The sequence below is a fragment of the Chiloscyllium plagiosum genome, unplaced genomic scaffold (assembly GCF_037043375.1).
Source record: "Chiloscyllium plagiosum isolate Xiang-an unplaced genomic scaffold, Cpla_swu_hap1 HiC_scaffold_42, whole genome shotgun sequence".
Lineage (NCBI taxonomy): Eukaryota > Metazoa > Chordata > Chondrichthyes > Orectolobiformes > Hemiscylliidae > Chiloscyllium > Chiloscyllium plagiosum.
In genome coordinates, this window is record NW_028270180.1 from 9,948,184 (window position 1) to 9,975,463 (window position 27,280).

A 27,280-nucleotide genomic window follows, 5' to 3' on the forward strand; every position below is an offset into this window, starting at 1 on the left:
ACATTAACCTACAATAGAATCATAGAATCCCTACGCTGTGGAAAAAGGCCCTTCGGCCCAACAAATCCACAATGACCTCCCGAAGAGTAACCCACCCAGACCCATTCCGCTACCCTATTACTATGCATTTACGCCTGCCTAATACACCTAAGCTACACGCCCTTGAACACTATGAGCAATTTAGCATAGCCAATTCACCCTAACTTACACCTCTTTGGACTGCGGGAGGAAACCCACGCAGACAGGGGCAGAATGTGCAAACTCCACGTCAATAGTCACCCGAGGCTGGACCAGCTCCCATTGTTGTTTCAAGTTTTTTTCAGTCAATTTCTTTAGTCATATGACACACCTCTGGAGCAAATGCGTCTTGAACTTGGACTATCTAGCCTCGAGGTAGGAGCACTACCATGGTACCACAAGTACACCCATTCAAGTCCCTGCGAATAATATCTATCGCTCAATTAACATCACGGCATGGTAGTTCAGTGGTTAGCACTGCTGCCTCACAGCACCAGGGATCCAGGTTCAATCCCAGCCTTGGGAAACTGTGGAGTTTGCACATTCTCCCCGTGTTTGCGTGGGTTTCCTCCCACAGTCCAAAGAGGTGCAAATTAGGATGAATTGGCTATGCTAAATTGCTCATAGTGTCCAGGGATGGACAGACTAGGTGGGTTGGGTCCAGATGGGATGCTCTTCGGAGGATCGGTTTGGACTCAATGGGCCGAAGGGCCTGCTGTAAGGATCCTGTTTGTATACAAAGCTGAGGTTCTGATCACCATCCCATGAGGTGCGGGAGCTGCCGCCTTCTGCAGGAGAACAGTGATTCAGCAGCTGTTGGGTTTTTTTTTGGTGGGTGAGAGGGAGAGGGAGAGGGAGGGGAGAGGGAGAGGGAGGGGGGGGGGAGGGAGAGGGAGGGGGGAGGGAGGGGGGGGGGGAGGGGGGGGGGGAGGGGGGAGGGAGAGGGAGGGGGGGGGGAGGGGGGGGGAGGGGGAGGGAGAGGGGGGGGGGGGGGGGGAGGGGGAGGGAGAGGGAGGGGGGGGGAGGGAGAGGGAGGGGGGGGGAGGGAGAGGGAGGGGGGGGGGGGGAGGGAGAGGGAGAGGGAGGGGGGGGGGAGGGAGAGGGAGAGGGAGGGGGGGGGGGAGGGAGAGGGAGAGGGAGGGGGGGGGGGAGGGAGAGGGAGAGGGAGGGGGGGGGGGAGGGAGAGGGAGAGGGAGGGGGGGGGGGAGGGAGGGGGGGGGGAGGGGGGGGGAGGGGGGGGGGAGGGAGAGGGAGAGGGAGGGGGAGGGGGGGGGAGGGGGAGGGGGGGGGAGGGGGGGGGGAGGGAGAGGGAGAGGGAGGGGGAGGGGGGGGGAGGGAGAGGGAGAGGGAGGGGGGGGGAGGGAGAGGGAGGGGGGGGGGAGGGAGAGGGAGGGGGGGGGGGGAGGGAGAGGGAGAGGGAGGGGGGGGGGGAGGGAGAGGGAGAGGGAGGGGGGGGGGAGGGAGAGGGAGGGAGAGGGAGAGGGAGAGGGAGGGGGGGGGAGGGAGAGGGAGGGGGGAGGGAGAGGGAGAGGGAGAGGGAGGGGGGGGGAGGGAGAGGGAGGGGGGGGGAGGGAGAGGGAGGGGGGAGGGAGAGGGAGAGGGAGAGGGAGGGGGGGGGGAGGGAGAGGGAGGGGGGAGGGAGAGGGAGAGGGAGAGGGAGGGGGGGGGGGAGGGAGAGGGGGGGGGGAGGGAGAGGGAGAGGGGAGGGAGAGGGAGAGGGAGAGGGAGGGAGAGGGAGGGAGGGGGGGGGAGGGAGAGGGAGAGGGAGAGGGAGAGGGAGGGAGAGGGAGGGAGGGGGGGGGAGGGAGAGGGAGGGAGAGGGAGGGGGGGGGAGGGAGAGGGAGGGGAGGGAGAGGGGGGGGGAGGGAGAGGGAGGGGAGGGGGAGGGAGGGGGGGGGAGGGAGAGGGAGGGGGGGGGGAGGGAGAGGGAGGGGAGGGAGAGGGAGGGGGGGGGGAGGGAGAGGGGGAGGGAGAGGGAGGGGAGGGAGAGGGAGAGGGAGGGGAGGGAGAGGGAGAGGGAGGGGAGGGAGAGGGAGAGGGAGGGGGGGGAGGGAGAGGGAGGGAGAGGGAGAGGGAGAGGGAGGGAGAGGGAGAGGGAGGGGGGGGGAGGGAGAGGGAGAGGGAGAGGGAGGGGGGGGAGAGGGAGAGGGAGGGGGGGGGAGGGAGAGGGAGAGGGAGAGGGAGGGGGGGAGAGGGAGAGGGAGGGGGGGGGAGGGAGAGGGGGAGGGAGAGGGAGGGGGGGGGAGGGAGAGGGAGGGGAGGGAGAGGGAGGAGAGGGAGAGGGAGGGGAGGGAGAGGGAGAGGGAGAGGGAGGGGAGGGAGAGGGAGAGGGAGAGGGAGGGGGGGGAGGGAGAGGGAGGGGGGGGGGAGGGAGAGGGAGAGGGAGAGGGAGGGGGGGGGAGGGAGAGGGAGGGGGGGGGAGGGAGAGGGAGAGGGAGGGGGGGAGAGGGAGAGGGAGGGGGGGGAGGGAGAGGGGGAGGGGAGGGAGAGGGAGAGGGAGGGGGGGGGAGGGAGAGGGAGAGGGAGGGGGGGGGGGGGGGAGGGAGAGGGAGAGGGAGAGGGAGAGGGGGGAGAGAAGGAGGACCCTTATAAGGCGCTAGACAACTGCAACTCTTCATTTGTCTCGGCCCTTTGATTCAAAGCGGAATTCCCGCGATTGCTCGCGCTGCCAGAGCCAGCCACGCAGGCGCAGTCTGCCTGAAATCACAGGACCCTGGATACATTGTAACTGAAAGTGACTGTTTCCAGATGGATACATTGTAGTCAAATTCCAGGCAAAGTATCCGGCCTCTGGGATACATTGTAACTGAATGGGAAGGGAGTGTAACACCCTCTGAAAACATTCTGGGGGTGGGAAGAGAGGACTAAGAGAGTTGCTGGTCACTGTTGTCAGTGTGTTTCTGGTTACTGTGGACGCAGGAGGCGGGCTGTTTCAAAGTGACAACAAAAGAATGATTTGTGACACGACCAGCCAGCGAGTGGCTGGATTTCTCGGCCTCGCTTTTGCAGCGTGCCTGGGGTAAGTGGCAGGCGATTGGGGCACTCTATCCCCGGCTGGTCCCTCCCAGTTGTGCTGCATGTGATTTGTGATGTGATCCCCGGCCTGGCTCCCGGGCACTGTGTGTAACTGACAAATGGTTGATTTCACCGCCAGCCGGAGGGACCGGCGCCGCAGGGTGGGGGTAAGCGGGAGCTGGCAAAGCTACGGGCTGTTGCAGTCCCCACCCCTCACCCTGTCTGAACTGGACAGTGGTTCACAAGCACTGCGTAGGACCCGAAGATCTCAGCTCCGATTTCAGGTATTTATGAAAAGTTTGTTCTGACACAGTGTTATCACCGCAGGTAACTTTGTGGAAGTGGCGCTTAGTGATATTGGAGCCAAGCCAGGAAGTAACCATACATCTGAAAGTCTGAAACCCTGTGTATGGTGCTCTGGGAGAGCCGATGCTGAGCTAGTAACTAAATCTGGAGTTGACAAACTTCTCCGATTCATACCGGAGTAACATGAAAAGTTCACTGGCCTTAGTCTAGCCCCACACCAGTTATTTCATTGATAATTCCCTTGACTCTATTTGAGGCGACTTAGAATCATAGAATCCCGACAGTGTGGAAGCAGGCCATTTGGCCCATCGAATCCACATCAAACCTACGAAGAACATCCCACCACCTATCCTATTCCTGTAACCCTGCATTTACCATGGCTAATCCACCTAACCTGCACATCCCCGGACACTATGGGCAATTTAGTAACCACATTATTGGACTGTGGGAGGAAACCAGAGCACTAGGTTAGGTCCATTAGTGAGGGGTAAATGTAGAATATTAGGGTCGGGGAATGGGACTGGGCGAGTTATTCTTTGGACTAGTTGGATCAAATGGTCTGTTTCCACACTGTAGGGATCCTATGAATCATTCGGAGGAAACCCATGCAGACACAGGAGGACATGTAAACTCCACACACACACACAGGCGCCCAAGGGTGGAATCAAACCAGGGTACCTGGCACTGTGGGGCAGCAGTGCTAACCACTGAGCCCCCGTGCCATGAAGCAAAAGTAGTTGTCAAAGGAAAATGCAATGATCATGTGACAAACAAGGTATTTGCAGTACAGTGTCATGTTTAAAAACAATCGTCTGATGATTGCTTGTCAGGAACTGATTAACACAGTGGACTAGTTTATTTAAAACAATAAAACACAATAAGTTATGAAGCAGACTAACTGTTTTCAGCCTCCAAATCCAAAGCAAATTAACTATCAGGACGAGTCACAATGTTTATATACACACAACACATGCAGTCCTTTAAGATGAGCTCTCTGAAAGGCTAGGAGCATGTACAATCCTCAGAACCAGGCATTCAGCCAGACAGGACTATACTCTTCATAGGCCTCCTCTCACCTATTGCAAGACTGCAAAAAGAAACAGAGCTCTCTGCTTTACATTAAGCTGAATGAATTTACAATTTGCACCAATGCTCCCAGTGGTGTGTCATCTCTGAGAAATAGTTCTGCTCTCTTTCTAGTCTTTGTGGAGAGATAGGACGTTGATTGGAAGGAACTGGAAACTGTCACCATGCATCTGAAACACAGCTGGATGGGAGCTAACATCGCCAGCATGAACCTCCTCATTCTGATGTGCCTGAAGCTTCTATAGTAGATGCAGGTCCAGTGTTACATTGGCATAACTGCCATTGAGTGTAACAATGGGAAAAACCCTGCAGTAGCCAATAGAGAAAAGAAATCTGAACCTTCTGGGTGAGAGACTCCTTGATCACAGTCAGTCCCCATGTCATTGCCCGTCAGGCAGCAGTTTTGCTGCACCAGCTACTGGTTTCTCTTTACAGATCCCTGAACTTGCATGAAAGACAGGACCATCGCAAGCATTGAGAGATTTCATAAAGAATCGTGGGAATCCTGGAGTGCAGATAAAGGCTGTTTGGCCCATGGTCTGCACTGACATTCCAAACAGTGTCCCACCCAGGCCCATACCATCCCTGTAATCCTGCATTTCCCACCTGAACTGCAGAAGGAAATCCACGCAGATGCAGAGAGAATGTGCAAACTCCACATAACAGTCATCGAACAGTGGAATCAAGCCCAAGTCTCTGGTGCTGTGAGGCAGCAGTGCTAGCCACTGTGCCATCATGCCACCCTTTCCAGTGTGTTCCTGTATGATTTGAATCTCATTCAATGATGTCAGGCCCATGTCCCTCTCTTCCAGGAACTCACTGTTTCTGAAATGTTTTCCTGCTTTTTCTTTAAGGGATGGGTGCCACCTCCTTCAATACTCTGAACAACTTGTGAACAGACCTCTCATATATTAGAGTTGATCTTTTTCTGTACCTTCACTGTAGCTGTAATACTATGTGCTGCATTCTGTTCTATCATCCTGACATATTTATGTAAGGTATGATTTACCTGGATATCTCACAAAACAATACTTTTCACTGTATCTCTGTACACGTGACAATAATAAATCAAATCAAATCAATAGCCAGGACCACAGGATGTAGGGGACAGGATGTGTTTGGGTTGGGTTTGAGACTGCTGTAGTCAGTTTGGGAGCCCTGGCCAGAAGCAACACTGGGGCCATGGGATTTCTTCCTCAGTCACCACACCTAAGGAAAGATGTGTTATCCTTGGAGGAAGTGCAGTGTTGATTGATCAGAATGATATCTGCACTCCAAGGGTGTGCAGATATACAGGCCATTTGACCTTACTGGTCTATGTGGCAATTAAGCCTCCTCTATCGTTTTCACCTCTCAGTCTATCAGCCTAATGCCCCTTTCCCTTCTCCCTTATAAGTTTCCTCTTAACTGAATCCATGTTGCTCACTTCCTCACCACTCTTTTGATAAAGAAGTTTAAAACTACAAAGAGAGATTGCTATTTCTGAAAGAACCCTAAGGTTGAGTTCAGGGTGGAACTTATTCTTTCTTCTGAAAGAATGATTGCAGAAGCTTCTCAGTATCATATTTTGTGAGTAAGCTGTGTTTGCAAAGACTTCAGAGACAACTGTGCAAGGTTAATGAAGTCCACTCATGCCTGAACCTCAGAGTAACTGACTCCAGAGCATTCTCTGATTTATATTCTTTTTGCCTTCTTGAATAAGTCAACAGCCCTTTTTTTTTCATAGAGTGCCCATCTCTGCAGAGAAATCTTTTTTCTCTTTTTGCTGAATGACACGTGTATGATGGCTGATTTGGTTTGGGGCTAATTAGAGGGATAAACATTTTATACTTCTCAATTAGTGACTGTGTATGTTATCAAATTATTGTAAATGCACTGCAAGAGTTTTGTTCTGATAAATCAATAATTATGGTTCATAGAGCCATAGAGATGTACAGCATGGAAACAGACCATTCGGTCCAACCCGTCCATGCCGACCAGATATCCCAACCCAATCTAGTCCCACCTGCCAGCACCCGGCCCATATCCCTCAAAACCCTTCCTATTCATATACCCATCCAAATGCTTCTTAAATGTTGCAATTGTACCAACCTCCACCACATCCTCTGGCAGCTCATTCCATACACGTACCACCCTCTGCATGAAAAAGTTGCCCCTTAGGTCTCTTTTATATCTTTCCCCTCTCACCCTAAACCTATGCCCTCTAGTTGTGGACTCCCTGACCCCAGTCGGGAGGTCATGTTGCAGCTGTACAGGACATTGGTTAGGCCACTGTTGGAATATTGTGTGCAATTCTGGTCTCCTTCCTATCGGAAAGATGTTGTGAAACTTGAAAGGGTTCAGAAAAGATTTACAAAGATGTTGCCAGGGTTGGAGGATCTGAGCTACAGGAGAGGCTGAACAGGCTGGGACTTTGTCTATTTATCCTATCCATGCCCCTCATAATTTTGTAAACCTCTATAAGGTCACCCCTCAGCCTTCGACGCTCCAGGGAAAACAGCCCCAGCCTGTTCAGCCTCTCCCTGTAGCTCAGATCCTCCAACCCTGGCAACATCCTTGTAAATCTCTTCTGAACCCTTTCAAGTTTCACAACATCTTTCCGATAGGAAGGAGACCAGAATTGCACGCAATATTCCAACAGTGGCCTAACCAATGTCCTGTACAGCTGCAACATGACCTCCCGACTCCTGTACTCAACACTGACCAATAAAGGAAAGCATACCAAACGCCTTCTTCACTATCTACCTGCGACTCCACTTTCAAGGAGCTATGAACCTGCACTCCAAGGTCTCTTTGTTCAGCAAAACTCCCTAGGACCTTACCATTAAGTGGATAAATCCTGCTAAGATTTGCTTTCCCAAACTGCAGCACCTCGCATTTATCTGAATTAAACTCCATCTGCCACTTCTCAGCCCATTGGCCCATCTGGTCCAGATTCTGTTGTAATCTGAGGTAACCCTCTTCGCTGTCCACTACACCTCCAATTTTGGTGTCATCTGCAAACTTACTAACTGTACCTCTTATGCTCACATTCAAATCATTTATGTAAATGACATATAGGTCACACCTACTGCTCTGCCCTCATCAATCTTCTTTGTTACTTAAAAAAACTCAATCAAGTTTGTGAGACATGATTTCCCATGCACAAAGCCATGTTGACTATCCCGAATTAGTCCTTGCCTTTCCAAATACATGTACGTCCTGTCCCTCAGGATTCCCTCCAACAGCTTGCCCACCACCGAGGTCAGGCTCACCGGTCTATAGTTCCCTGGCTTGTCTTTACTGCCCTTCTTAAACAGTGGCACCACATTTGCCAACCTCCAGCACCTCACCTGTGACTATCGATGATACAAATATCTCAGCAAGAGGCCCAGCAATCACTTCTGTAGCTTCCCACAGAGTTCTCTTTATACTCTTCTAAGGATTCACTCGATCTTCCTTCTTTTTCTTAACCAAACCCTCAATTTCTTTAGTCATCCAGCATTCCAGCCTTCCCTTTCACCCTGACAGGAATTTACTTTCTCTGGATTCTTGTTATCTCATTTCTGAAAGCTTCCCATTTTCTCGCCGTCCCTTTACTTCTCAGGTACGCCTGATCAGGTCCTGGGGATTTATCCACTTTTAAACATTTCAAGACATCCAGCACTTCCTCCTCTGTATTCTGGACATTTTGCAAGATGTCACCATCTATTTCCCTCCCGTCCAAATCTTCCATATCCTTTTCCACAGTAAATACTGATGCAAAATATTCATTTAGTATCTCCCCCATTTTCTGTGGCTCCACATAAAGGCTGCCTTGCTGATCTTTGAGCGGCCCTATTCTCTCCCTAGTTACCCTTTTGTCCTTAATATATTTATAAAGACCCTTTGGATTCTCCTTAATTCTATTTGCCAAAGCTATTTCATGTCCCAGTTTTGCCCTTCTGATTTCCCTCTTAAGTATACTCGTACTTTCTTTATACTCTTCTAAGGATTCACTCGATCTTCCTTCTTTTTCTTAACCAAACCCTCAATTTCTTTAGTCATCCAGCATTCCCAATACCTACCAGCCTTCCCTTTCACCCTGACAGGAATATACTTTCTCTGGATTCTTGTTATCTCATTTCTGAAACCTTCCCATTTTCTAGCCGTCCCTTTACTTGCGAACATCTGCCTCCAATCAGCTTTCGAAAGTTCTTGCCTTTCTCCAATTTAGAACTTCAACTTTTAGATCTGGTCTATCCTTTTCCATCACTATTTTAAAATGAATAGAATTATGGTCGCTGGCCCCAAAGTGCTCCCCCACTGACCCCTCAGTCACCTGCCCTGCCTTATTTCCCAAGAGTAGGTCAAGTTTTGCACCTTCTCTAGTAGGTACATCCACATACTGAATCAGAAAATTGTCTTGTACACACTTAAGAAATTCCTCTGCATCTAAACCTTTAACACTATGGCAGTCCCAGTCTATGCTTGGAAAGTTAAAATCCCCTACCATAACTAACTTATTATGCTTACAGATAGATGAGATCTCCTTACAAGTTTGTTTCTCAATTTCCCTCTGACTGTTGTCAGGGTCTATAATATAATCCTAATAAGGTGATCATCCCTTTCTTATTTCTCAGTTCCACCCAAATAACTTCCCTGGATGTATTTCTGGGAATATCCTTTTTAAATTTCTGCCTAACTCTCTGTAATCTCCCTTCAGAGTCTCAACCTTTTCCTTTCCAATGGGGGCAATGACCTCCTGCTGGCCCCTCTCCCCCGTGAGAACATTCTGCACCCTCTCTGAGACATCCTTGATCCTGGCACCAGGGAAACAACACACCATTCTGCTTTTACTCTGCTGGCCACAGAAACGTCTGTCTGTACCTCGGACTATAGAATCCCCTAACACAATTGATCTCTTGGAAGCTGACGTACCCCTCGTTGCATTAGAGCCAGTCTCAATACCAGAAACTTGGCTGTTCGTGCTACATTCCCCTGAGAATCCATCACCCCTACATTTTCCAAAACACCGTGCCTGTTTGAAATGGGTATATCCACAAAAGACTCCTGCCCTAGGTGCCGACCTCTCTCACCCTTCCTGGAGTTAACCCATCTATGTGACTGTATCTGAGACTTTCCCCCCTTCCTATAACTGCCATCCATCACATACTGTTGCAAATTCCTCATCGCTTCTATCTGTCTCTCCCACCGATCCACTCGATCTGATAAGATTCGCGTCCAACAGCATTTATGGCAGATATAATCCGCAGTAACCCTTAAACTCTCTTTAAACTCCCACATCTGACAAGAAGTATTAAGAAATCTGATTGATCTTCTTATTTCAAACCTGAAAAATAGATAAGGTATAATATTGATCAGGTTGGTAAGTGGAAATATTATTTTTGATTCTATGTTATAGCTCATGAAGCTGTGGGACTAGAATGAGAGTACACATTTCCAGCCTCAGTCATAACCCTGTTCCTTTTTCCTCTTTTCTCTCTGGCCCAGTTTACTACAACTGAGCCCTATTTTATCCTCACCTGCTGTACATAAAGCTCCACCACATGCACGCACACACACGTGCAAGCGCTCTCTCTCTCTCTTTCTTTCTCTTTCTCTCACACACACACACATGCACTTGCACTCTCTTTCTCACACACACACACATGCACTTGCACTCTCTTTCTCACACACACACACATGCACACACAAGCAGATTCTGTTGATTATTTAGACTGAAGCTGGAGTTTGAACTTATGGTCTCAGGTCACCATAACCTCTTCAAAAAATGCCCCAAACAGTGTCCTGGCTAAGAACAGTTGACTCTGTCCAAGATGTGTTGTCAATAGTAGGATTTCACCTCCATATCAGATCTCTTCAAGCTATTTCCTTTGTAACCATATTGCATTGATAACTTGATATGTAGATACAATGATATATTTGGATGGATATATTAGGTTGGCAATAGCTTGTGTTCTGCCAAAATGGAAAGCGAATAGGACTTTGAAAACTGTCTCTGTGTGGAATTGATGTCTTGTTGCCCATGTGCTGATTGTCTTTAAAATGGAGCATTGAAACTTTAACTTAATTTTTGATCATCACATTTGCTGTAATTAAAACCTGAACTGCTGCCCGTTGTGTTGCTTGCTGTAGCACAAGGGCTGCAATGATTCAGGAAGGTAATTCCCCACCAACCCAAGGACATTGAGCAACAAATTACATCGCTGACAAGGCTGACAATGTTCCGAGTACTAATGAGTTTTGTTTTTTAAAAGATATTCAACTTGTTTGTAATAAAGGTCTTCAATTTACATTAGAAGATGAGTCGACAACATCAGCTTTGTGACAATTTTAGCTCGTCATTGCACTCTGTCTCATTGTAAGTCAAAAGTGTCTCACTTTCCTTTTCGAAGCAACATCTTTTTCTTTTGTTTAACCTGCATAAACTTTATTCAACATTTTCACCACCAGGAAAATGCTTATTTAACCAATGAGCCATTCACAAGCAAAGCCTGAAACCAACCTTTTAACCAAGAGCACAGGGATGTTCTATTGCTTTTGACGATTACAGAATTTAGTTTTAGCTCCTTTGCTCTGACTCCAGGTAATTAGTCTGTTTTATGTACAGATCACTATGCCAGTCAAGCCCTTTTATTTTGTTAAACATTTTAAATCATTGAATATATGCACATCACTATTTAACACTGCCCCGCTTCAGGCAAACATATAAATTTAGGAAAAAAACGTAGGTTTTGATGTTACTTGTTTTTCAAGGATTCACCATTTTCCCTTGACAATGAAAAGCAATACTGCACCTAAACGTCTGCCTGCCTCCTAAATTTTATAATGCAGGCACTTTAGTTGCCTCTTCCTGAGAAACTCTTTCATTGGGTCAGTGCACCATGATGTTCTGCTGCCTGTGCTGTTCTTGACCCTGATGTGAAACCACTCCAGCAGCACGATTCTGTCAGACACTAATTTGACTGTCTGATTACCAATCCAGCTCACTCCCCAAATTCCTGCCTTCTTGAATACTGACCTTATAATTGTGTTGCTTTCGTCTGAACACTGTGCCTAATCTGCCACTGATGCATTGGGCTCCCCAGTCCTTGAGGAGGCGATAGTGAGCTGCCATATTAAGTCACTGCAGTACCCATGGTGAAGGAATTGTTAGGGAGTGAGTTCCAGGATTTTTGACCCTCTGCCAGTCCACCATCTACAAGGCACAAGTCAGCAGTGCAGTGGAATATTCTCTACCTGTCTGGGTGCTGCTCCAACAACACAATCCAGAATAAAGCAGCCTGCTTGACTGGCTCCCCAACCATCATTTTAAACATTCACTCTCTCCCCCACTGATAGACAGTAGCAGCAGTGTATGCCACAGAATCCTTACAGTGTGGAAGCAGGCCATTCAGCTCATCGACGCTCCAAAGAGCATTCTACCCAGACCCATCCCATTCCTGGGACCCTGCATTTCCCACAGCTAACACACCCACATCCCTGGACAGCATGGGCAATTTAGCACAGCCACTCCACCCTAACCAGCACATCTTTAGACAGTGGGAGGAAACCCACACAGACACAGGGAGAATATGCAAACTCCACATGGACAGTCGCCTGAGGCTGGGATCGAACCCAGGTCCCTGATGCTATGAGGCAGCAATGCTGACCATTGAGCCACAGTGCCTCGCCACACTCCTCTGATCTCTCCAGCCCAGGAGGACAAGGCTAGTGAATATATAGGAATACCATCTCCATTAAGTTCCCCTTTAAGCCTCACACATCATGATTTGGAACTGTATTGCCATTCCTTCACCATCACAGGGCCAAAATCCTGGAATGCCCTCCATATAGTCTTTGTACTTGCACCACAAAGGCATGCAGTGGGAGAAGAAGGCAGGCCCCCACCACCTTCTCCAGGACAGTACGTGCTGGCTTAGTCAGCAGCTCCCATTTCCCATGGATTCATAAAGAAAATAAATCTACTCTCACTTCATTGCTGGCATTCAGTTCTTGCATCCAATTTTAGACTAGGACCATAATCAGGTCTGGAGCTAAGTGATCAAAGTGGAACGTAATCTTCTCAACTGAGTACCATGACTGCCACTTCTGAATCACATGGGGTCCTTGTAATAATTCCATCCTGGTTCAAAGTTTTAGATCTTCAAAACATGAATAGCGTATCACTGATGTTAATTTATAGGAGGGACTGTTGCAAAGACCAAATTGTTCCTTGCAAATACTTATTTAGTGTTTCTGATTTGGCACTGCCCTTATATCTTTGAAGAAATAGCAGCTTTTTATTGGAAGCACGTAGTACAGCACAATGGGGATGTGTTCCTTCAAATGCGCTCTGATAAAGTTGGTGCATCTGTACTTTTGAATATTGTAGCATTGCTGAAACATTTTTCTTCCCTTGATTAACTGCCAGCCTCAGTGGCTCTGTGTTAGCAGTCACTCCTCCAAAACAGAAGGTTGGGGGGTTTTTGTCCCACTCCAGAGAGACTCAAACACACTGATTGAGGCTGACACCTCAGTACGGGAGTGGACGATGTGCTGCATTATCAAAGGTGCTGTCTTTCACATGCAAAGTTAAACTCTGTCTTCAAGCCACCCCTTCAGGTCGGGTGAATGTGCAAGATCCCATGGCACTTTTTCAAAGAAAAGTGGGGGAGTTCTCTGTGCTGTTTTGAGGGACTTTTATCCAGCAACCAAACCCAAATACGATCACAAAGAACAACAGACAGGAAGGATGATCATGATCTTCCTGAGTGGTGGAGCAGACTTGATGGGCTGAATGGCCTACTTCTATTCCTACGTCTTCTGGTTTACTGATCTTTTTCTGCATTTTCAGGCACGGCTTTCCAGATTGAGTCTCTCTCATTGAAAAGCAAATGTGGCTCACTGTTTAGCATTGCTGCCTCAGCACCAGGGACCCGGGTTCGATTCCAGCCTTGGGCGACTGTCTGTGTGGAGTTTGCACATTCTCCCCGGATCTGCATGGGTTTCCTCCGGGTGCTCTGGTTTCCTCCCACAGTCCAAAGGTGTGAAGGTTAAGTGGATTGGCTGTGCTAAATTGTCCATAGTGTTCAGGGATGTGTAGGTTTGGTGCATTAGTCAGGGGATACGTACAGTAATAGGGTAGGGGTGTGGGAGTGGGTCTGGTTGGGTTATTCATTGGAGGGACGATGTGGACTTGTTGGGACAAATAGCCTGTTTCCACACTGGAGGGATTCTATGAATTCTATAAGATGTCAGATCAGAAATAGGCCATGCAGCCCATCAATGAGATCAGGGCAAATCTGATAATCCTTCTCGTCCATGGTTCTTTGACCAATTACCTTAAATTTCTGTCCATTGATTAGCAACACAACTGCCCAATGGAACGAATTGATCTTGCTGTCTGTTCAATGTTTTGCTGATATTAAAATGCTCTGGGACATCGCTCAAATGTCAGCATCTCTGTAGCAACATAGAGCCGTTGTTTTGCATCCCCTCTCAATCCTGAGCCAAAACACGCACTCTCCCTTTGACATGTTCATCGTCACCTCAAAGCATAAGGTACCATCAATGTCATCAGTCCAGAGAGAAAATAAGATGAACTGGGAAATGATAATTGGATAACAAAAAGTCTTGAGCCTTAATGATCAAGTGAAAGGAAAAGGGAAGGCTTGCTGGAGGGGTAAGCTCATGTGTTGTATTGAGATCTGATGGCGCAGTAGGAAGACTTTAGTCCCATTGTGCCTGGTTTAAAAGACCTATCCAATTGGTCCCACAGCCCTGCAAAATTAATTCCTTCCCGAGTGTTTAATCCGCTTCCTCTTTGAAAATTATTGGTAGAGCTACCTTTTTCCAGGCAGGGCATTCCAGATCGGGTCTCGCAGTGAAAAGCAAGCTGGAAGGTGTAGGAACAGACGTAGGCCATTCAGCCCATCGAGTCTGCTCCACCACTCAATGAGATCATGGCTGATCTGATCATCCTTTTTGTCAGTGGTTTCTTTTTTGGCCAATTATCCTCAATCTGTGCGCTCTGGTTAGTAACACAGCTGACAAATGGAAGCAGTTCCTCCTCATTAAAAGGTTAAGAATCTGGAGATGCATGATCAGGGCGATGAACTGTGTGAAAAGTCGTGATTTTGAGGCACTGATGACATAGCAACAAGCAGGAGTATGAAACTGGGTTGTTAGGGGTGAACCTGGGAGAGTTCCAAAAACCTACTGGGTGGGTGGGAGGTGGGGGGGGGGAGTTGTACAATCTGACAATTCTGAACTGAAATTTGAAGAACTACTCTGCTTCCACAAAACTAATTGTTGATTTGGTGAGCAAAGCCTCTGAAAGCTGCGTTGCTTTGGTTACAGTGGTTACTATAACAACCAGTTGGATGATTCAGGGAACTGTCATTAAATTCCAAATGATTTTTTAAAGCCAAGATTGAACAATCCAGCTTTTTTAAGTAAAAAAAAAACTCTAGTTGATATCCCTTCCAGATTGGAGTCCATTACACATGACTGGCCACTCTCACTGGCAATGAACACCTGCAGCTTCTTTGAGATGTTTCAGGATGATCTGAAGGGTCAGGCTTGGATGGAATCATTGACTTCATCGATCCAATCTTTATGTCTGACCTCTGGCAGTAGGTGTTTGGGGGCTGTTTGACAATGAACCGGCTTCACTCTGTGGGAGAAAGTTCTAGACCAATGCTTGCTGCCCAAGACAATTCTTTTTCTTCTGTGTTTCCTTAATCAATTATCTTCAACCTCTAGTTACCAAGCTCCTATGGAGGTTACTCTGGCAGTTATGTAGCTACTTTAGTATTCCAACGTATGTCCGGGATCATGTTAGATAATGGTAGCACATTGTGATAAGTTAGTTAAATCACTGGGAGTTGAGCTACTCCTGAAGATGATGGTGTTGTAATGTGATAGGTTAAACGAGATGGAGGGAAACAGTGTGACAGACGATGATTAGTTTAGAAAGACAAAGCAAGCCAGCATGATTGGCTATGCTAATGTTATCCAATAAGTGCAGGACCAACAAATTGTATAAACTGGAGGAGAACAAAAGAGCTTGTGGGGAGTCAGGGAAGACATTTTGCTGGCTCCCACAGCTTTGATTTTACAAGATTAAAGTTTAAGTTTGTGATGGACTTTCTGCGTCTCCTGGTAATTTTTTTATAGAACATTGAGTATTCCTTCCGCAATCCTACCTGACCAATACAACCAGTTTCTTCTCATCAAAATCTTTCAAGGGCCCAATCCTGAATGTTCATACCCTCCAGCAGCGATGACGATCAAGAGCAGGAGACTGGATTTTGGCTAGCCTTGTCCAGGAACATGGAGCTTGGTTGGAGCATTCCATTGCTATCATTGCTATGAGTTAATGCCATTAACCCTGAAGCCTCAGTCATACGTGATACACAATGGAACGCCATGTGGTGCAATGATCCATGAAGTCTCTGACAGTGGAGCCCCTCAGAGGTTTGGCAGACTGAATGGATATCAGACATAGTTGTCTCAGTGTGGCAATGATTTAAATCCAGCAATGAACATTGTTACAGGTGTAAATGTGTTAACAGGAATTTGAATTCTCATGCTTAGCCCTTTAATGAGCATTATTTGTCCCTTTACCACTTTGTGATCTGAATGAGAAAAGACATCCATTTGTGCTTATTAAGACCCCACGCAGTAATAACAATATTATATTCCATTTGCTGAATGTATTGTGGATCCTTTCAGGGCCACCATTCTGTGGCTTGCAGTGCAAACCTCTACCACTAGGTGGAAGTACAAAGATATTCTATCCCCATATCTATACGAGGAGATGACAGCCCAGTGTATTATCATTCGACTGTTAAATCCAGAGACTGAGGTCATGTCCTGGAATCTGTTGATTGTCAGAAAAACCCATCTAGTTCACTAATGTCCTTTTGGGAAGGAAATCTGCCATTCTTACCTGGTCTGGCCTACATGTGACTCCAGACCACAGCAATGGGATTTACCCTTAGCTGCCCTCTGGCAGTTAGAGATGGACAATAAGTCCAGACCAAGCCAGCAGTGCCCTCATCCTGTAAATGAATTAAAAGAAAAACCCCACAGAAATCACCAATTCACTGATAGAAATGTTCCCTCGTCCTGATTTCCATGGATATCATTTCACAGTTTGTGGGGTCACTGGCAGGGCCAATATTAATTGCCCATAATAAAAATAGCCAGTGTTGGCAAAACTCTAGATCTGGCAGCATCTGTGGAGAGAGAAGCAAAGTTAATATGTCGAGTCCTTTATGGTTCTTCAGAATATTCTGAAGAACAATCATTAGTTTTTATTCTAGATGTCTAGCAAATGCAGTATTTATTTATTACCCACCCCTTATTACCCTCGAAGGTTGTGGGGAGCTGTGTTCTTGGACCCTGATGTCCATGTAGATTGTCCTACAGAGCTGTAATGGAGGGAGATCCAGAACTTTGACCCAGCGACAGTGATATATTTCCGAGTCAGGATACTGAGGGGCATGGATGGGATCTTGAATGTGGGTGCGGTGGTGTTCCCGTATGCCTGTTGCCCTTGTGCTTCTGGGTGGCAGAAGTTTGGAAAGTTACTGAGTCACATTTGAGCCCACACATCAAGCACATGAAAATAAAAGACAAGAACAGGCCAACTGACTGAATTCTCTCATTGTAACGTCATAGACTCCCTACAGTGTGGAAATAGGCCATTTGGCCCAACAAGTCCACACCGACTCTCCGAAGAGTAAACCCCCCCCGCCCCTGCCATTTCTACTGACTAATGCATCTAACTTGCATATCCTTGAGCACTATGGGCAATTTAGCATGGCCAATTCATCTAGCCTGCACATCTTTGGACTGTGGGAGGAAACCGACACAGACATGGGGAGAATGTGCAAACTCCGTACAGACAGTCGCCTGAGGCTGGAATCGAATCCGGGCAGCAGTGCTAGCCACTTAGCCACCATGCCACCTGATGGTAAACTGATGTGTGAGACTCTATCAATGAAATATCAGATTGTTGCAACAGAGGACTATGACCTGGTTACATTTGAGCTCCTTATTGCCCATACAATCTTCAAACTGTATAGTTCGCGAAGAAGCCATTTGGCCCATCAAGCCTGTGCCGTCTCTTGGGATGGGCTATCCAGTTAGTGCAGTTTGCTTGCCAGAGTGCTGCATTGCTGTATCCACTCCAAATACTCTCTTGCTCTCGGATGAAAGTTCTGATTGAAACGGTTTCCAACTCGCTGTCAAATCCAGAGCACGCTAATACACCACACACTTCTTCTCTCCCCTTCACAGACTGTCTGTGATCAGTAAGCTGTGATTACTGGCTGCCATGCTGATTCAACCCAAATTCTGCTCCCCCCACAACTCCAGGAACAATCCCCTGAAACGTATCCGCTTGAGGGTGAACCGCTGTGCCTTGTTCACTAGTGTCATTGTGTGTCTCCTAAAATCCTTTTCCTTATTTGTGAGCAACATCTCTAACTAACTCACACACCTGCGTGTGGCAAACAGGCAACTGAATGAGCAGCTAAGTGCCCAGACTCAAACTGGGGGTACCTGCAAATGACAGCAGCCCGTGTGGCAGCTCGGACAGCGGGCCACCCCTCGCTGAGTGATCTCTGCTCACTATGGGATTGGGTGGAGTGCGTGAAGTCTCGTCATCATTGCTCACAGACTGGGTGCTGTCCACCAACCCCAGACCCCCAGACCCCCACACCTCCAGAATGGGAGCAGCTGCTGGCTGTATACAAACTCTAACAGCCTTATCCACCCACACACCTCCCCACAACCCTCACTCCCCACCCACAAACCACCCCCTCAACTCTCACTCCACACCCACACTCCCCAACCACACACCTCCCCCTCAACTCTCAATCCCCACCCACACTGCCCTCACTCCCCACCCACACCCCACTCACTCCCCATCCACACCCCTCTCAGTCCCCACCCACACCTTCACCACACCCACACCGCCCTCACACCCCACCCAACCCCCACTCACTCCCCACCCACACAGCGCCCTCACTCCCCACCCACACCGCCCTCACTCCCCACCCACACCCCTCTCACTCCCCACCCACACTGCCCCTGCTCTCCACCCACACTGCCCTCACTCCCCACCCACACCGCCCTCACTCCCCACCCACACCACCCTCGCTCCTCACCCACACTGCCCTCACTCACCACCCTCACTCTCCATCTACACCACCCACACTCCCCACCCACACCGCCCACACTCCCTACCCACACCCCTCTCACTCCCCACCCACACCGCCCCCTCTCCCCACCCACAACCCTCTCACTCCCCATCCACATCGCCCCCACACCCCACCCACACCCCCTCACCCCCCACCCACACCACTCTCACTCCCCCCCAAATCGCCCTCACACCCTACCAAACCCCCACTCACTCCCCACCCATACCGCCCACACTCCCCATTCCCCACCCACACTCCTCTCTCTCCGTACCCACACCACCCTCACTCCCCACCCACACACCACCCACTCAACTCTCACTCCCCTCCCACTCCACCCACATCGCCCCTATTCCCCATCCACATTGCCCACACTCCCCACCCACACCGCCCACACTCTCCACCCACTCCGCCCACACTCTCCACCCACACCCCCCACACTCTCCACCAACACCGCCCCATTCCCCACCCACACCGCCCCATTCCCCACCCACACCGCCCCATTCCCCACCCACACCGCCCTCACTCCCCACCCACGTAGTCCTCACTCCCCACCCACGTAGTCCTCACTCCCCACCCACACCCCTCTCACTCCCCTCCGACACCCCTCTCACTCACCTCCGACACCCCTCTCACTCCCCTCCGACACCCTCTCACTCCCCACCCACACCCTCTCACTCCCCACCCACACCCTCTCACTCCCCATCCATACCCCTCTCACTCCCCATCCACACCCCTCTCACTCCCCAACCACACCCCTCTCACTCCCCAACCACACCCCTCTCACTCCCCAACCACACCCCTCTCACTCCCCAACCACACCCCTCTCACTCCCCTCCGACACCCCTCTCACTCCCCTCCGACACCCTCTCACTCCCCTCCGACACCCTCTCACTCCCCTCCGACACCCTCTCACTCCCCACCCACACCCTCTCACTCCCCATCCATACCCCTCTCACTCCCCATCCATACCCCTCTCACTCCCCATCCATACCCCTCTCACTCCCCATCCATACCCCTCTCACTCCCCATCCATACCCCTCTCACTCCCCATCCATACCCCTCTCACTCCCCATCCATACCCCTCTCACTCCCCAACCACACCCCTCTCACTCCCCACGCACACCCCTCTCACTCCCCACGCACACCCCTCTCTCTCCCCACCCACACCGTCCCCACTCCCCACCCACGCCCCTCTCACTCCCCACCCACGCCCCTCTCACTCCCCACCCACACCGTCCCCACTCCACACCCACACCATTCCCACTCCCCATCCACGCCCCTCTCACCCCACACCCACACCCTGCTCACTCCCCACTGACGCCCCTCTCACTCACCACCCACACCCCCCCTCACTCCCCGCCCACACCCCCCCTCACTCCCCGCCCACACCCCCCCTCACTCCCCGCCCACACCCCCCCTCACTCCCCGCCCACACCATCCCCACACCTCCCTCACTCCCCACCCACACCGCCCCCACACCCCACCCACACTCCCTGCCCCCACTGCCCTCACTCTCCACCCACACCGTCCCCACTCCCCACCCACATCCCTCTCACTCCCTACCCACATCGCCCCCACTCCCCACCCACACCGTCCCCACTCCACACCCACACCATTCCCACTCCCCATCCACGCCCCTCTCACCCCACACCCACACCCTGCTCACTCCCCACTGACGCCCCTCTCACTCACCACCCACACCCCCCCTCACTCCCCGCCCACACCCCCCCTCACTCCCCGCCCACACCCCCCCTCACTCCCCACCCACACCCCGCTCACTGCCCACCCACACCATCCCCACACCTCCCTCACTCCCCACCCACACCGCCCCCACACCCCACCCACACTCCCTGCCCCCACTGCCCTCACTCTCCACCCACACCATCCCCACTCCCCACCCACATCCCTCTCACTCCCTACCCACATCGCCCCCACTCCCCACCCACACCGTCCCCACTCCACACCCACACCGCCTCCACTCACCACCCACACCGCCCCCACTTTCCACCCATACCGCCCTCACTCCCCACCCACACCACCCTCACTCCCCACCCACACACACCCACTCCCCACCCACACTGCCCACTTTCCACAACCACACCCCTATCACTCCCCACCCACACCCCTATCTCTCCCCACTCAGACCACTCCCACTCCCCACTCACACCGCCCCCACTCCCCACCCACATCCCTCTCACTCCCCGCCCACACCCCTCTTGCTACCCGCCTATACCCCTCTCACTGCTGAAAATGTGTTGCTGGAAAAGCGCAGCAGGTCAGGCAGCATCCAGGGAATTGGAGAATCGACGTTTCGGGCATAAGCCATTCTTCAGGAATCATTCCTGAAGAATGGCTTATGCCCGAAACGTCGATTCTCCAATTCCCTGGATGCTGCCTGACCTGCTGCGCTTTTCCAGCAACACATTTTCAGCTCTGATCTCCAGCATCTGCAGTCCTCACTTTCTCCATACCCCTCTCACTCTCCACCCACACCGCCCTCACTCTCCACCCACACCGCCCTCACTCTCCACCCACACCGCCCTCACTCTCCACCCACACCGCCCTCACTCTCCACCCACACCGCCCTCACTCTCCACCCACACCGCCCTCACTCTCCACCCACACCGCCCTCACTCTCCACCCACACCGCCCTCACTCTCCACCCACACCGCCCTCACTCTCCACCCACACCGCCCTCACTCCCCACCCACACCGCCCTCACTCCCCACCCACACCGCCCTCACTCCCCACCCACACCCCTCTCACGCCCCACCCACAGCCCTCTCACGCCCCACCCACAGCCCTCTCACGCCCCACCCACAGCCCTCTCACGCCCCACCCACAGCCCTCTCACGCCCCACCCACACTGCCCTCACTACCCACCCACACCCCCCTCACTACCCACCCACTCTCCCCCACACCCCGCCCACACCGCCCCCACTCTCCACCCATATCCCTCTCACTCCCCGCCCACACCCCTCTCGCTACCCGCCCATACCCCTCTCACTCCCCACCCACACGGTCCTCCCTCTCCTCACTCCCCACCCACACCGCCCCCACTCTCCACCCACACCCCGCCCACTCTCCACCCACACCCCCCCCACTCTCCACCCACACCCCCCCCACTCTCCACCCACACCGCCCCACTCTCCACCCACACCCCGCCCACTCCCCGCCCACACACCCCTCACTCCCCGCCAACACCGCCCCCACTCCCCACTCACATCCGCCTCACTCCCCACCCACACGCCCCTCGCTCCCCGCCCACACGCCCCTCGCTCGCCGCCCACACGCCCCTCGCTCGCCGCCCACACGCCCCTCGCTCCCCGCCCACACGCCCCTCGCTCCCCGCCCACACGCCCCTTGCTCCCCGCCCCTACCCCCCTCGCTCCCCGCCCACACGCCCCTCGCTCCCCGCCCACACGCCCCTCGCTCCCCGCCCACACGCCCCTCGCTCCCTGCCCAAAGCCCCCTCACTCCACGCCCACACTCCCCCACTCCACATCAACACCGCCCACACTCCCCACCCACACCCCTCTCAAGCCCCACCCACACCCCTTCAATCCCCACCCACACCCCTCTCAATCCCCACCCACACCCCCCTCGCTCCTCTCACTCTCCACCCACATCCCTCTCACTCTCCACCCACACCCCACTCACTCTCCACCCACACCCCACTCACTCACCACCCATACCCCTCTCATTCCCCGCCCACACCGCCCTCACTCCCCACCCACACCACCCTCACTCCCCACCCACACCACCCTCACTCCCCACCCACACACCTCTCACTCCCCACCCACACCACCCTCACTCCCCACCCACACCGTCCCCATAGGCCGCCCACACCCCCCTCACTCCCCGCCAACAAGCCCCTCGTTCCCCGCCCACAGCCCCTTGCTCCCCGCCCACAGCCCCCTCGCTCCCTGCCGACAGCCCCCTCACTCCCCAACCAAACTCCCCCACTCCACACCAACACCACCCACACTCCCCACCCACACCCCTCTCACTTCCCACCCACACCCACCTCACTTCCCACCCACACCCCTCTCACTTCCAACCCACACCACCCCCACTCCCCACCCACACCACCCCCACTCCCCACCCACACCACCCCCACTCCCCACCCACACCACCCTCACTCCCCTTCCACACCTTCCCCACTCCCCTGCCACACCTTCCTCACTCTCCTGGCACACCTTCCTCACTCCCCACCCACACTGCCCCCACTCCTCGCCCACACTGCCCCCACTCCTCGCCCACACTGCCCCCACTCCTCGCCCACACTGCCCCCACTCCTCGCCCACACTGCCCCCACTCCTCGCCCACACTGCCCCCACTCCTCGCCCACACTGCCCCCACTCCTCACCCACATTGCCCACATTCCCCTCCCACACTCCATCACTCTCCACCCACACCCCTATCACTCCCCACCCAGACTGCCCCCACTCCCCACCCACATCCACCTCACTCCACACCCACATCGCACACATTCCCCATCCACACCGCTCCCAATCCCCACCCACACCCCTCTCACTCCCCACCCACACCATCCCCACTCCCGACCCACATCCCCCTCACTCCCCCCCCCCACACTGCCCCCACTCACCAGCCAAACCTCTCTCACTCCTCACCCACATCCCCTCCACTCCCCATCCACACTGCCCCACTCACTCCCCACCCACTCCGCCCTCACTCCCCGCCCACACCCCCCTCACTCCCCACCCACATCCGCCTCACTCCCCACCCACACCGCCCCCAGTCCCCGCCCACACCCCCCTTACTCCCCGCCCACACCCCCCTCGCTTCCCGCCCACACACCCCTCGCTTCCCACCCACACCCCCCTCGCTTCCCGCCCACACCCCCCTCGCTTCCCGCCCACACCCCCCTCGCTTCCCGCCCACACCCCCCTCGCTTCCCGCCCACACCCCCCTCGCTTCCCGCCCACACCCCCCTCGCTTCCCGCCCACACCCCCCTCGCTTCCCGCCCACACCCCCCTCGCTTCCCGCCCACACCCCCCTCGCTTCCCGCCCACACCCCCCTCGCTTCCCGCCCACACCCCCCTCGCTTCCCGCCCACACCCCCCTCGCTTCCCGCCCACACCCCCCTCGCTTCCCGCCCACACCCCCCTCGCTTCCCGCCCACACCCCCCTCGCTTCCCGCCCACACCCCCCTCGCTTCCCGCCCACACCCCCCTCGCTTCCCGCCCACACCCCCCTCGCTTCCCGCCCACACCCCCCTCGCTTCCCGCCCACACCCCCCTCGCTTCCCGCCCACACCCCCCTCGCTTCCCGCCCACACCCCCCTCGCTTCCCGCCCACACCCCCCTCGCTTCCCGCCCACACCCCCCTCGCTTCCCGCCCACACCCCCCTCGCTTCCCGCCCACACCCCACTCGCTTCCCGCCCACACCCCCCTCGCTTCCCGCCCACACCCCCCTCGCTTCCCGCCCACACCCCCCTCGCTTCCCGCCCACACCCCCCTCGCTTCCCGCCCACACCCCCCTCGCTTCCCGCCCACACCCCCCTCGCTTCCCGCCCACACCCCCCTCGCTTCCCGCCCACACCCCCCTCGCTTCCCGACCCACACCCCCCTCGCTTCCCGACCCACACCCCCCTCGCTTCCCGACCCACACCCCCCTCGCTTCCCGACTCACACCCCCCTCGCTTCCCGACTCACACCCCCCTCGCTTCCCGACCCACACCCCCCTCGCTTCCCGACCCACACCCCCCTCGCTTCCCGACCCACACCCCCCTCGCTTCCCGACCCACACCCCCCTCGCTTCCCGACCCACACCCCCCTCGCTTCCCGACCCACACCCCCCTCGCTTCCCGACCCACACCCCCCTCGCTTCCCGACCCACACCCCCCTCGCTTCCCGACCCACACCCCCCTCGCTTCCCGACCCACACCCCCCTCGCTTCCCGACCCACACCCCCCTCGCTTCCCGACCCACACCCCCCTCGCTCCCCGCCCACACTCCCCCACTCCACACCAACCGCCCACACTCCCCACCCACACCCCTCTCAATCCCAACCCACACCCCTCTCAATCTCCACCCACACCCCTCTCAATCCCCACCCACACCCCTCTCAATCCCCACCCACACCCCTCTCAATCTCCACCCACACCCCTCTCAATCCCCACCCACACCCCTCTCAATCCCCACCCACACCCCTCTCAATCCCCACCCACACCCCTCTCAATCCCCACCCACACCCCTCTCAATCCCCACCCACACCCCTCTCACTCCCCACCCACACCGCCCTCACTCCCCACCCACACCGCCCTCACTCCCCACCCACACCGCCCTCACTCCCCACCCACACCGCCCTCACTCCCCTCCCACACCGCCCTCACTCCCCTTCCACACCGCCCTCACTCCCCTTCCACACCGCCCTCACTCCCCTTCCACACCGCCCTCACTCCCCTTCCACACCGCCCTCACTCCCCTTCCACACCGCCCTCACTCCCCTGCCACACCGCCCTCACTCCCCTGCCACACCGCCCTCACTCCCCACCCACACCGCCCTCACTCCCCACCCACACCGCCCTCACTCCCCACCCACACCGCCCTCACTCCCCACCCACACCGCCCTCACTCCCCACCCACACCGCCCTCACTCCCCTTCCACACCGCCCTCACTCCCCTTCCACACCGCCCTCACTCCCCACCCACACCGCCCTCACTCCCCACCCACACCGCCCTCACTCCCCACCCACACCGCCCTCACTCCCCACCCACACCGCCCTCACTCCCCACCCACACCGCCCTCACTCCCCTTCCACACCGCCCTCACTCCCCTTCCACACCGCCCTCACTCCCCACCCACACCGCCCTCACTCCCCTTCCACACCGCCCTCACTCCCCACCCACACCGCCCTCACTCCCCACCCACACCGCCCTCACTCCCCTTCCACACCGCCCTCACTCCCCTTCCACACCGCCCTCACTCCCCTTCCACACCGCCCTCACCCCCCTGCCACACCGCCCTCACTCCCCTGCCACACCGCCCTCACTCCCCTGCCACACCGCCCTCACCCCCCTGCCACACCGCCCTCACCCCCCTGCCACACCGCCCTCACCCCCCTGCCACACCGCCCTCACCCCCCTGCCACACCGCCCTCACCCCCCTGCCACACCGCCCTCACCCCCCTGCCACACCGCCCTCACTCCCCTGCCACACCGCCCTCACTCCCCTGCCACACCGCCCTCACTCCCCTGCCACACCGCCCTCACTCCCCTGCCACACCGCCCTCACTCCCCTGCCACACCGCCCTCACTCCCCACCCACACCGCCCTCACTCCCCACCCACACCGCCCTCACTCCCCACCCACACCGCCCTCACTCCCCACCCACACCGCCCTCACTCCCCACCCACACCGCCTCCACTCCTCACCCACATTGCCCATATTCCCCTCCCACACTCCATCACTCTCAACCCACACCCTATCACTCCCCACCCAGACTGCCCCCACTCGCCACCCACATCCACCTCACTCCACACCCACATCGCACACATTCCCCACCCACATTGCCCCCAATCCCCACCCACACCCCTCTCACTCCCCACCCACACCATCCCCACTTCCCACCCACATCCCCCTCACTCTCCCCCACACTGCCCCCACTCACCAGCCAAACCTTTCTCACTCCCCACCCACACCGCCTCCACTCCCCACCCACACCGCCTCCACTCCCCACCCACACCGCCTCCACTCCCCACCCACACCGCCTCCACTCCCCACCCACACCGCCTCCACTCCCCACCCACACCGCCTCCACTCCCCACCCACACCCCCTCACTCCCCACCCACACCATCCCCACTTCCCATCCACATCCCCTCCACTCCCCACCCACACTGCCCCACTCCCCACCCACACCCCCCTCACTCCCCACCCACATCCATCTCACTCCCCGCCGACACCCCCTCACTCCCTGCCCACTCTGCTCCCACTCCCCGCCCACTCTGCCCTCACTCCCCACCCCCACCTCTCACTCTCCACCCACACCATTCCCACACCCCTCTCACTCCCCGCCCACCCCCCCCTCACTCCCGGCCCCCCCCCTCACTCCCCGCCCACACCCCCCTCGCTCCCCGCCCACACCCCCCTCGCTCCCCGCCCACACCCCCCTCGCTCCCCGCCCACACCCCCCTCGCTCCCCGCCCACACCCCCCTCGCTCCCCGCCCACACCCCCCTCGCTCCCCGCCCACACCCCCCTCGCTCCCCGCCCACACCGTCCCCACTCCCCACCCACATCACCCGCATTCCCCACCCACACATGCCCTCACTCCCCACCCATACCGCCTCCACTTCCCACCCACACTGCCCTCACTCCCCAACCACATTCTCCACCAACCTCTAACAGCCTTCTCCACCCACACTACAACCACTCCCCATCAATACTTTCCACACTCCCCACCTCTACATCCCCTCCCCCACTTTCCACTCCACACTCAACTCTCCATCCCCACAGTCCCAAACCACAAACCTCGCCCTCACCCCCACACCCGCCACCGCACTCTCCACTCCATTCTCCACTCCCCAATCCCCCCCACACACTCCCACCCACAACCCCGACTCCCACTCTCCACCTCACTCTCCACTCCCCACTCGAAGCCACACTCCCCACCCCCACTTCCCGTCAACACCTTCCCCAGTCCCTACCCCCA

General features: G+C 54.9%; 1 protein-coding gene across 6 annotated transcripts in view; it reads left to right on the plus strand.

Annotated features, from left to right (window-relative positions):
- The first annotated feature begins 2,771 nt into the window (after window positions 1-2,771).
- LOC122542484 (uncharacterized) overlaps window positions 2,772-27,280 on the plus strand; it is a 128,064-nt gene continuing 103,555 nt past the window's right edge. For 5 of the 6 annotated variants that reach the window (XM_043680251.2, XM_087981958.1, XM_087981959.1 and 2 more), the window contains exon 1: window positions 2,773-3,317. In XM_043680251.2, the coding sequence (XP_043536186.2) occupies window positions 3,153-3,317 (165 nt within the window). In that variant the 5' untranslated portion in view covers window positions 2,773-3,152. Of the gene's footprint in view, window positions 3,318-27,280 lie in introns of all 6 variants that reach the window. The other variant, XM_043680250.2, reaches the window with a different exon arrangement.